The sequence below is a fragment of the Gordionus sp. m RMFG-2023 genome, chromosome 2 (assembly GCF_954871325.1).
Source record: "Gordionus sp. m RMFG-2023 chromosome 2, tfGorSpeb1-WG-v2, whole genome shotgun sequence".
NCBI classification, from domain to species: domain Eukaryota; kingdom Metazoa; phylum Nematomorpha; class Gordioida; order Chordodea; family Parachordodidae; genus Gordionus; species Gordionus sp. m RMFG-2023.
Window position 1 is genome coordinate 56,943,803 of NC_088776.1, and position 12,516 is coordinate 56,956,318.

Consider the following 12,516-nt stretch of genomic DNA (forward strand, 5'->3'; position numbering starts at 1 on the left):
TTTATTTAAAAAAAAATCCATTAAATTTAAAAAAATTTAAAAAGAAAAAAAAAGATGAGTTTTATAAAATAAAATAATATCGAAAAAATATTGTATATTTGAAAAAAAATTAAAAAATGAATAAAAATTGGTATTGACAAGCAGTATTTGAAGATTTTATCTTTGTTTGACCCCGCCAAAAATATTGAAAATTTTGATGGAAATTTAAATCCCATTTAACATACACATACACATCAAATTCAATGTAATTATTTCAATTTATCGGAACCAAAAAAATTTCGCAACGAAATGATTGTATCAAGATTTGTTCGCTTGTTCTATTCGGCTTTATTGAATTCATTTCTAATTGATCTGGTTTATGGAGGATGTAAGAAACAAACTTTGCATATATAATGTAAAATGGACGAAGAAATAGGAAAAAATGGAAAGGAAGGAAGGAAGGAAGGAAGGAAGGAAGGAAGGAAGGAAGGAAGGAAGGAAGGAAGGAAGGAAGGAAGGAAGGAAGGAAGGAAAGAAAAGAAAGAAAAGAAAAAGAAAGATAAAAGATCGAGAGAGAAAATAAAACACGAAATAAATTTTATTATTTTTTTCAGGTGGAGGTTCTCATTCACCTTATTTAATTCAGGATATTGATTTCAGACGGATTATAGTCAAAGAAAATGCAGAATTAAGTATACTATTTTTTTTCCAAATAGAATTATTTTATTATTATAAACAATCGATAACATATATAAAAATATCATTAACGAAAAAATTAAAATGATTGTAAAATATGATGTAGTAGGGGCTCAACGAATCGGGGGTTCTAGCAAATTTTTGAAACTTTAATAATTTTGAATAGCACGTTTTTTTATATTTGGAATACGAGAGAGATTGTACCCCTAGCCTGATATAAAGTACCCAATATATAGATTTTTTTGAAATTCATACGATCAGTGTTACTCTACACATGCTAAAATACGATTATGATGAAAACAGATCTTTAAAGATAAAAACGGGTGTTTAAATGTCAAAATGTTGCTAAAAATTGGGCAATAAAATATAACCTTAAATTTTCCAGACTCCTAACCTAGGACATTCAGGGTTGAGCAAATTTTAAAATAATATATTCTAAAATACAAATACAGTTTTTAAAAAAAATTATCTGAATACAAATACTTTGACCAAAACATTTTTCATAAATAAATTCTTTGACTAATACTTTTTGAGTCAATCCTTAACTGAAATTAAATAATATTTTTTATTAATGATCATTATCTTAAATTTATCGAATATCTGCACTGATGCAAACACTATAACTAATATATTTAAGTTGCAAAAGTAGTATATCACAATAATTATATAATAATTTTCAAATATAGTTAATATCACAGTTTTACAGAGCATAAAATATTTTTGGAGGATGAAATCGCTTATGATTTCTGTTTTATTTACATTTGTGCAGATATTAATTTAGCCAAAAAATTTCAATCCAAAATTAGCAAATTACATCTAGAGGAGGATGTTAACGTTATCACAGAATAAGTAACCTGCAAAAATATCTTATAAACAAAATAGGAAACCCCTCGTCTTCAAAAAAAAACAACTTATATTTTGGTTTTTGCTTTCCGTAATTTACTTATTTTAAAAATAAAATTAGATTCAAAATAGTGATCTGCATCGGGCCTAATTTTTCAAGCCCGGCCCGGCCCGGCCCGAAATTTTTTTAAAAAAGTTTTGCCGGCACGGCCCGAACCCGAAATTTTTTTTAAAAAAAATTTACCGACTAGACCCTGCCCGAATTTATTTAATTGTAGAAATTTATTTTTATAATTACTCAAAATAAAAGACATATGTTATATGTCGTTTTTCAATAAATAAAATCAAATATTTTTATTTTACATAAAAATTTCAATATAAAATTGATAAATTAAGATATATTTTAAAAAAAATTCCAAGGTCCGACCCGACCCGGCCCAATTTTTTTTAAAAATATTAGGCCCGGCCCGAACCCGATTATTTTAAATATAATTAGGCCCGAGCCCGGCCCGAAAGCCAGTTCGGGTCGAACTCGGGTCGGGTACGGGCCGGACCTAACTTTGCAGATCTCTAATTCAAAATGTAAGATGTTAATTATTTCTCTAACTCGGCGGTTTACAAATCTAATATTTAAATATTACATTTTATCAATTTAAAAAATGTATTTGCATTTATGTTATTCAGAAAATCGTGAAATCGTTATAATTACAAAATATTTATTAATTTTTCAGTAAATCAATCGCGTTACTGTCCAGCCTTGAGGAGTTGTATAAATATATATTGCTAGATTAATTTCACAACGTCTATCAAATTTCATTAATAAAACTTTTCTATTCAGTTTTTCCGTCATTCCCCCTTTAATCTTCACTGGAAATATTTTTAAAAAAATTTATTCATAAAAAGTGTTTTTTGGTGTAAAAAACTCAAGGGTTCATAGATCAACTCAATTTTGAAATCTATTCAGAATAACAGTCATTGGGTAGATATCTTTAAATGACTCTTATATGCTTATTCATATTTTTCTTAATTCTTTCATAACAATCTACAAAGAATTTTAAAGAGAAAAAGACGAATTAAGACTCAGCCTCATAATCAACAAATATTTTTTAAAAAAATCGGTTGATTGGAAATTAGAGTCTCCTATCCATTTTTAAAGTTTTAAAAAAATTATAACGAATTTATATAGATTAGAGGAAAAATAGGAAAAATAAAATTGCTATAAATATTGAAATACTTAATTTTTTTTGATATCTAAAAATTTGATTTTTACCGTGGATCAGAATTGCAGCGTTTTTCGGTTCAAATTTAGGTTTTCACATAAAAATAATGATTCATGTGTCATGTTCGATTCGCAAATAAATAATAGTATCGCTTTAGTTCGAGTCTTTTCGCAAACAAAATCTTATTAAAAATTATTTAAAGTGAAGCGCATTTTTTTTTTAATTAATAAATTCTATCACTATTTCCTAAAAATAAAAATTGAGCCCATATATACAATTAAAATATATTTCTTTTACATATATAAGGAAAAGGAGTAAATTTTTATGGCTAAAAAAAACTAGATTTGTTGCATCAAATTGCTAATGAAAAAAAATAATATTATAAATGCTATTGATACTCTTCTAACAATTTTGATTTTCATTATCGAAATATTTGGATATGTAAAAAGGTTTTAAACCGGACCGATTTACAGACCTCATTATAAAGGTTCAACTTAGGTTAGAGTCTAGCTAAAATTTTTAGCGATTTAAGCTCGGTTTAGATTCTATAAATAATAACCCCTAATACCGCTTTAACCTTTCAATTCAAGTTCGGACTGGTGGATAGTTTCAATTTTTACGCATTTTAAATAAGCGATTTAAAAAAATAGAAAGTATATTGCAGAATTTGGAATCTAAATCCCAACCCATAATACTTAGGGTCAAATATAGGGATCGGGGTCAGATTTAAAAATTTTTAAGAATCGCAACCAAACCGGAAGTAAAAACTCAGAACCAGATATTTTTTTTTAATTCAGACGACAAAAAATGGCTGGGATCTCTATGAATGACTTTCAACTTATTTTAAAGAAAAAAAGAGGGGATAATTATCTTTAACAAAAACTTTGTTTATGAAAGAGACGGCCGAGTTGACGACTATTAATAAGATTCTAGAGCTAGAGGCTGATAATTAATTTATTAGAAGTGTACTTATATTTGAAGTCAACTGTAGACATTAGACGTTAACATTGACTTTAAAGCGTTTAGTTAATATGCCTGTAAATATATGCCAATGAAAGGTATTTCTTTTATAATGTCCTATCACATTTTGTCGAATAATATCGTCGGCAGTCAAAGGTTGATATAAATGTCACTTGAAGCAGAAACACATAATTATTTATCATAATTTATGAGATCAAAATTCTGTATTTTTTTTAACGATTAGATACGAAAATTATGAACATCAAATGCAAAGATTTGGATGGAGATTCTTGCGATTTTGGTGTTGAACCAATAGATATACCTAACAATATAATCATGATAAATACACTGAGCTCTACGGAGGCCCAGCTAATATTGAGCGGAAAATTAGATCGCGAAGTATATGATTGAATGAAATTTGAAATAAATTTAAAGTTTTTATAAATAATTCTTTAACATGTATTATATATGTTTATCTACAATGTGTTTTTTTTCTTGCAGTGTGCTTTTTTAAAAAAAATTTAAATCATTTTTTTGAGCACTTTTTTTTTTAAATTTAAAAAAATCTAATTTTACTGGAAACATATTCTAACATGTTTAGAATACCTTATGAATTGTAAGAAAATTTTGTAAAAAATGTGCTGAAAAAGAATATAAATTATATTAAGTTCAAAGGTTCATGAAATTTGAAGTTTAAAGGGTAGGTATTAAGAGCATGGTGGAATACATTTGCAGTATAAGTGGATTTTAAAATTTGATCGAAAAATGATTTAAAGTTTAATAAAAAATAACACATTGATGCTAACATTTAAAAATATACCTCAAATATTTTTTGAAACAGGTAAAATCTTCATATTCCTTCTATTTAACTGTCACGGATAATGTTCAAGATTCATCCTGCAAAGTTTTATTATATTATTTTATAAAAACATTATATTCATTATAATATTCTATATGTTCCATTACCTTTGCACTAGAAATCTGCAAAGCTCGGCCCGACCCATTAAGAAATTTACACAAGTTATCCGGTTGAAAACGTTAAACTTTTAACAGGCTCGGCACGACCCGTTAAAATTTTAGAAAGAAAATTGTTTTTATTTAAATTTTATCATACATTGGAGATTTGCGAGGTCCTGCCTATAAATTGTCCGACCCCCAGAAAATCTTTTTTGTACAAATTGATCGGTCAGACCTGTTATAATTTTTTAAGAAATTTGCCCAGTCTAACCCAGCCGCAGATCTCTGCTTCACAAGTTTACTCTATTATTAAATATTTAATTTTAGGTTAAAAATTTAGCCTATTTATACGTAGAAGATGTAAATGACGAGTACCCCAAATTCGTGGGTCTAAGAAATCCGATCGATGTTATTGAGGTAAATAAAAATAAATAATTTTTTAAAAATTAATTAATTTGTTAGCAACAAAATGATGAGATAACGAAAATAAATTTTTATTTTAAGGAAAATGAAAAAAGTGGTAAACACGTTGCTTAATAATTATTCTTCTATAGATCCGAATTAAGATTAGATTGATTCAGCATGAACGCTACTTTAGTCACCCTTTACTCATTGTCCAGGGTTACATTTATAAGCCAAATAATTTGGGTTTTAAAACATAGTATTTCTTTCTCGTATGTAGTTGTAACAGACATTGTCATTTAGGTCCGACAAGTCACCCCCCACCCACTTCCTATTTCTAATTGTATGAATTATATTGATCGATATTTTTTGTCGATTTTTTAAAAAAAAACAAAACCCCAATATAGTTTTATCAAACACAATGTTTTTTTGGTTTAAATTAAATTATTTGAAACGATTTATTTATATTTTTTCAAACATTAAAATATAATATATTCCGAATAATTAAATCAGAATTCTCCGATCGGTTCCAACATTCTTAATCTAACGGCTTCCGATGCTGATTCTTCATATTACGGGGCAATAACTTTCGAATTAAAATTCTTCGACGCGATAGACGAAGGTATATTTGGTTTGAGCGTCTTAAATATCGATGATATTTCCAAAAGCGAAAATAGCGGCTCATACGAAAAAGTGAGCCACCCTTCCGAAACGCAGATAACTTACGTCAAATTGCTGAAAGAACTCGATTACGAAAAGCAGAAAATACACAAGCTTCTACTCATAGCTAGAGTTATTTTAATTTTAAAAAAATTTTTGATTTATGAAACTTATAAAATGACTAGATATGTAAAAAAAAAACAAAAAAACAAAATTTATCATAAAAAAAACATGGAAAAAACATAAATTGTCATTTAATCAAATTTTGAAACAATCAATAAAAAAATTTCATAATAAACTTTATTCATCAAAATGAGTACCATATAAAATGATTTTCATGACAACGAAAAATTTCCATCATATTTGTTAAATTATATTTAAAAAATGATAGTGATTATTAGCGTAATAAAGCCCCAATCTAGACGCTTTTTTTAAAAATGACAAAATCAATATTTTACCAAAAAAAAATAAACAATACTAATCTAAACCTCTATATAATTCACTTATAAAGGCAGAAAGATTTCACTTTCTTTTGATTACTTTTTGAGGCTTAGATAAAAAATACTTTTTTTTTTGGCTGAAATCTTGGTATACGAGGTTTTCGTTTTCCACAATATACTAAATTGTGATATTGAATAATTTGCGATAAAATTAGATAATAGTTTCCATAAGAATTTATATATAAATTTATTAAAAAAATAAAAATAGGAATTATTTTTTTGTTTTTAAAAAATTTTGGGTTTTTCAACCCTAGAAATGGCAAAAAATAAATAAAAAATAGTGTTATTATTGATTTTAATGACAGATACTGATAATTGGCCAATTTTAAATTAAAATTTTAGCCAAAATAATATTACGCAAGCCTCCAATTCGTTTATAGATGTCTAAGCCTTTCTGCCATCTATGAGTAATATTTTTTTAACAATTGGGTTAGCTGTTTATATCGAGTTGTTTACCAATACTAATTTTACCAGATATAATTTTTAAAAAAAACATACTAAGAATAATTTGTAGATTTATTATAATTGTCACAATTGGGAGTTTTTGGATTGCGAACTTAAAAACCTAAATGTAAAATAAAAATATATACTAAATATGATTCTAAATCTTTCATAAATAAATAACTATAATCAATTACAAAGTGAAAAACATAATCAAAATAAAAGAAAAACAAAATTAATATAAAAAAATAAAAGTAAAAAATTAAAAAAAAAATTATATGTTAAAAAGTAAAAAATTAAAAAGTCTTCCAAGCGAAAAATAAAAGGTTCATCATCCCACTTGTCAAAACTATTAAAGTATGAAAAAATCTACAATTATCACGCGTTTTTTTTCTCATTCACATAGACGGGGATCTAAATAATATCTTATTAATTTTGATAAAACATTATTTTTTGTTTGAATATTATTACCATTTGAATGATGCAATTTTTTTGTAACTCAAAATGCAACAGTTATCATTTTATATCCCCATGAAAAATAAAAAACGATAGACTTACCTTGAGTCTCTTAAACTAATTAACATTTTGTAGGTTTTAATGTATTAAGATGCGAGATCACTATTAGTATTTTGTTGGACAGTTATACTACTACTTACGAAAGGCATATAAATTAATTTTAGACTAGCCTTCTTAATTTAAATATAAAATGCAATTTATATTCTCAAAAATCATAAAAAATAAAAATAAAATAAGGATGGAGGCTCTATAATACCAAAAAACGAAACGTTAGCCACGAACGTGACCTTGATAATAAACGTCAGGGATGCCCAAGATATGCCTCCAAGATTCATCAACACCCCATACATATTTTCGATACCAGAAAATTCACCTCCCGTAAATTTTAATTTTAATGAAAGAAACATCTGTTTTTAAATTTTTTCCAATGAGATATATTTATAATTAGAGTCCTAAAAGGAAGGAATATTCATATTTTATCTTTTTTAAAAATAAATAAATAATAACTCGATAGAAAACAATAGTATTTACCGCCTTTGCTCAAGATGGAGATATTGAAAACCCTAATAAAATACTTTATAGCATAACAAGTATAAAATATATTTTTTCAAAATGATTAAATTAATTTATTTGCATAACATAATTTATTCCTAATATAATATATTGATATACACTGTGTTTCTATTGAAGATACACTTATTTGTTTTAGCAATAAATCAGTATAAATTCTACTAATAATTCAATAAAATTACATGGATTTGTGAAAAGGATAAATTATAAATGTTTTCTGAAAATTTCATCAAATTCTATCAATAGGGTCCAAAGTTATGGGCATTCAAAGTTGGACAAGCTAAATTCAAACTTTCTTAACATATAAAAAAAAAAATTTTTTATATAACACTTAACAATTCAATAAAAACATGAAAACATCAACATTTTAAATTAATTTGAGTCAAATGTTGTATTAACAAATCGATTGGCTACAACTTGCTTATATCTCATTGAAACTACAACGCATACCTTATCATTTTACAGATTAACCAGTGGAATTTTGGCAAACAGCTTTTCATCCGTTAACCATATGAAATGAACTAACCTCTGAGAGTATTTTCGTGGAAGTTATTTCCTACGTACCAGAGGGTGATCGTGGGCTTGTTTTTTAAAAAAAAAAACCTTTTAGCTGCAGCTCTTTGTGGATAATCATATAAACTGCGAAATACGAATCTCTCGAGATATTTGATAATTTGGTCTTCTTGGCTCAATACTAGTGTTTCAATAGAATTAGCCTTTTCCATAGTAGAAGCTATGCGTGGTCTACCACTGCCATACCGTTTTTCTTCTGATCGGCGCAATCAATTCGAAACAGCTATAAATCAGTTTCTGTTGGGAAATTCCTTCAAAAATTATTTGGCTTAGCAATGTTTTTCTTGTCTTAAAATTTTTAAAATTAAATTAAGGTCCTCTTTATTGAAAACCTTTTTTTTAAAAATATTATCGTAGTTAATAAAAAAATAAATTTTCAAATGTGAAAAGTTCATAATTTGTTTGTCCAACTATGAATTGGAATAAGCTTAGACCCTATTGATAGAATTTGATAAAATGTGCAGAAATTTATTCCCCTCTCAATTAAAATTATATTAAATGATCTTTATACAGATTTATTGCTAAAAACAAAAAATGGTACAGTTCAATTGGAACACCGTGTATTTAGGAAATATATATCTTTTTTTTTTAGTTTTTCTTGGAATAGATGTATTATTGTTTTTAAGTATTTATTTCTCCATTATTTATTGTTTTGTCATCTTGTGCATCTCTTTAAATTGTGAAACAATCGTAATAATTTTAAATGGGAGTTATTGGTCAATGATATAGACTTTACTTCTCAGTTCTTCCCCTGCTCTTCTTACTTTTTACAATTTTTGCAAATATTTCTTTCCATATGTAAGCTAGGATCTGTTAATCAATCTATACTTTCAACGTTAATTTAAAGTTTAATTTAAAAAAAAAATTATCCTTTAGGCGACACAACAAACAAAAATATTCCATCTCTATATGATTTGCCCTTCAAGATAGATAAATATACAGGAGAAGTTAGAGTCAACGAGGACCTGGACAGGGAGCAAGCTATCGAATCGGGAGGCGCCTCTTTCTACTTCAAGATAAAAGTTAAAAAAAATGATAAATACCCTAAGGTACCATCTTCTATAAAAGGATGGATTCCAGTAAGTACTCGCATCCTTGTAAAATTCCAGATATGGTTCTTAGCAGGGATCTAGATCACTATTATAACTATATAGAATGAACTTTTAAGATTTTGAGGTTCTTGAAACATTATTTTAAAACTATAATTTTATTTTGCAAATACATAAATATCAAGGCCGAAGAAGAATCTTATCAAAAGGCCTGGGCAGAAACCTCCGTGATTATTAAGCTTGAGGATGTAAACGATTTTGCTCCCAAATTTAATCAACCTCGTTATAGCGGAAAAATCAACGAAAATTCGCTCAGACTTACATCAGTTATATTTTTCAGAGACGATAATAGCCACACCACTCCCAACAGCTTAATCAAGTCATCAAATTTCAAGGGAAAAGAATCAGTGGGTGATGTTGATAGATTATCAACACCTGTGATTGATATCATTGTTAAAGATCTTGACTTGGTTATATAAATGCGATATTAATATATTCAAGATATAAAATATAAATAATCAGATTACTTTAGTTACAATTATAAACACTGTAAGGATCTTAATTGGAAATATTTGCATTATTACCTACAGATCTCCCTCAAACTTGTATTTTTATTAGAGTAATATTCTTTCCTTCATTATTTCGTCTATAAGGCAGGGCGAGAGTTAAGTAAATTATGATATCGATTTAAAAAATATTTCCGATATGAAGCTCAGTGCATCTAAAACGAGTGAAATATCCATCTCATTATGTTCTATAAAAAAGAAAAATATAAGAATGAAATTTTTTTTTTAAAAATAGAAAACTTTACAATTAATTACTTGCTACCGCCATTATTCTATCCATGCTTCTTTATACTTTCCCTTACCATCTCCAAGTACATCCTCGTTATAAAACCCTTATCCCATTTCCTAAATTATATTCCTATATTATTCGCCTTAATAATTACATCTTAGTAGAAAATAATTATACCCTTTTTGATAACATATTATATCAGTTATCATTCAAATAAAGAAACCAAAGAAACAGTCAAAACAAAATAAATAAATTATTTATAAAAAACAATGGAGAGTATAAAATAATTGCATTTTTAAATTTAAAATGATTGGAGGAAGGATAAAATTGTTAAACTGATTTTTTTTAAAAAATTTAATAAAAAAATTTAATTGTTAATACCATCATTAATCAAGAATAAAATAATATATACATACAATTATAAATGCAAAGCAGATCAATTTTTTAAATTAAATCTCATATCTAACATAAAATTCTCAAAAGTTCCATTTTAAAATTCCAAAATGTATAGAGTACTTGATCTTGTAAATTTCAGACAATTTTGCCATGAAGTTATGCGTATATATATATATATTCTAATTTAAACCTTAAAAATTGATGAGTATTTCAAATAATTCCCCAGTGAAATTGCCTGAAACTCAGTATAACCTAAGCATGCTGGAGAATACGATTCAAGTTCCTTCGAAATTAAAAAAAACCACTATAAGTGATTTCCAAATAAAGAAAAGAACTAGATTTCGAAAAGTTTAGTATTGTTAACAATTTTAAATTATTTGGTTTAACGGATGGCTATATGAATTTTACTATCGTCTTGATAAAATTTCAACATGTTTTTTTAACCTAATATATAAATTACAGGGTGAAAATAGCGTTTTCAATTTGAGTCTAGAGGGTGAATTCGCCTCTTATTTTTCAATCGACCCAAGTATGGCTATCAAAGAAATATCTCCCGTTATAAGAATAATCAACCCATTCATTCTGGACAGGGAGAAATTGCAAAATATATCTCTGAAGGTTAACATTTCATTAATATTTATTACTGAATTTCTTTCTTTCTTTCTTTTTAAAAAATATTTTCCAGGCACCATAGCGTGTCAATGTGTTTTTTTCTTAACGTGTTACTTTTTCAACTTTAAATAATCCTTTTTTTTATACGCGTTTTTTTTTAAATTATAGAAATCTGATTTTAACCGGGAACGTAATCCATCATATAAAGAATACCTATCTTTATCAATTAGAATTATCGGCAATTTTGCCCGAGTTATTTATAATTTATATAAAAATCTATGAAAAAAAAATTAAATATAAATTATATTAAGTTCAAAAGTTCATAATAAAATTGCCTAAAATTCATAGGGTAGGTATTCCAAAAATGATGGAATACATTTCCGATAAAATTATATTTTTTTAAATTAAAAAAAAACGCGCTCAAAAAATAATTTACAGTTGAAATAATAACACATTGCCGAGAAAAACACATTGCCGCTAACATATATATGTTGTATTCCATATTAAATCAACCAAAAAAAGTCGATTCTCAACCCTTAGATTTTTTTAAAAATTTGTATGATGGTAGTATATACACGAACTAGTAAAAATATAAAATTTAAATTTTCAACTCCACTTACTTCATGAGATATGGCCATCTTTAGAAACGTGGAAATTCCAAAATACACTATATTTAATTTTAAATATCTCAAAAAGTAATTAAGCTAAAGACATGATTTAAATTTTATTAAATAGCTCTAAAATAGCTCTTTAATATGACATAAGAAATAATTTTGTGAAAAATCTATTACCAAAAACCGGAAATAGAAAACCGGAAATGGCTCTAAAATAAAAATTGCTCTTTTTTTTTCTTTTAAATTTTTTTTACATAGACATTATACTTCTTAATATTTGTACAAAATCCTAGATTGGGACGAGAATTGGGCCAATATGGCTTAAATCCTATATTATACTAAATGTATAGTAATTTAGGAAACAAATAAGAAAATTAGTTTGGGATCGGTCCGGATATATTTTTTTATAAATCTTTCTGGCCGTGTTAGAAAAATTAGGCCCTATGCAGATCACTAGTAGACATTGTGTCATGTTTAGCACATAAGTTTAGCTATTTTATTTTAGAAGGAAAATAATTGTAAAAATATTTATAACTTTATTTAGCTAATTAATGGGAAATTAATATTTTAATATACATATTAACGTTTGGCCATTAAAAATCTATTTTCAAGATTGATTTCCATTCTTAAATATTCTACGTTCCTAACAAATGTATATTTAATTCCAGGGATGTTGATTCTCGCATAATTATATAAGTCAATAGGAGTTATTATAGGATTTTCATGAGGACGT

At 26.6% G+C, this 12,516-nt stretch overlaps 1 protein-coding gene across 1 annotated transcript in view; it reads left to right on the forward strand.

Moving 5' to 3' along the window:
- The first annotated feature begins 304 nt into the window (after positions 1–304).
- The window catches only part of LOC135924490 (cadherin-23-like), a 31,830-nt gene continuing 19,618 nt past the window's right edge, over positions 305–12,516 (forward strand). Inside the window, exons 1-11 of the mRNA XM_065459547.1 lie at positions 305–367; positions 594–671; positions 3,943–4,097; positions 4,540–4,602; positions 4,983–5,072; positions 5,571–5,849; positions 7,412–7,552; positions 7,689–7,764; positions 9,194–9,339; positions 9,552–9,836; positions 11,020–11,175. Coding sequence (XP_065315619.1) covers positions 3,954–4,097; positions 4,540–4,602; positions 4,983–5,072; positions 5,571–5,849; positions 7,412–7,552; positions 7,689–7,764; positions 9,194–9,339; positions 9,552–9,836; positions 11,020–11,175 — 1,380 coding nt within the window. The 5' untranslated portion in view covers positions 305–367; positions 594–671; positions 3,943–3,953. The remainder of the gene's footprint in view (positions 368–593; positions 672–3,942; positions 4,098–4,539; positions 4,603–4,982; positions 5,073–5,570; positions 5,850–7,411; positions 7,553–7,688; positions 7,765–9,193; positions 9,340–9,551; positions 9,837–11,019; positions 11,176–12,516) is intronic.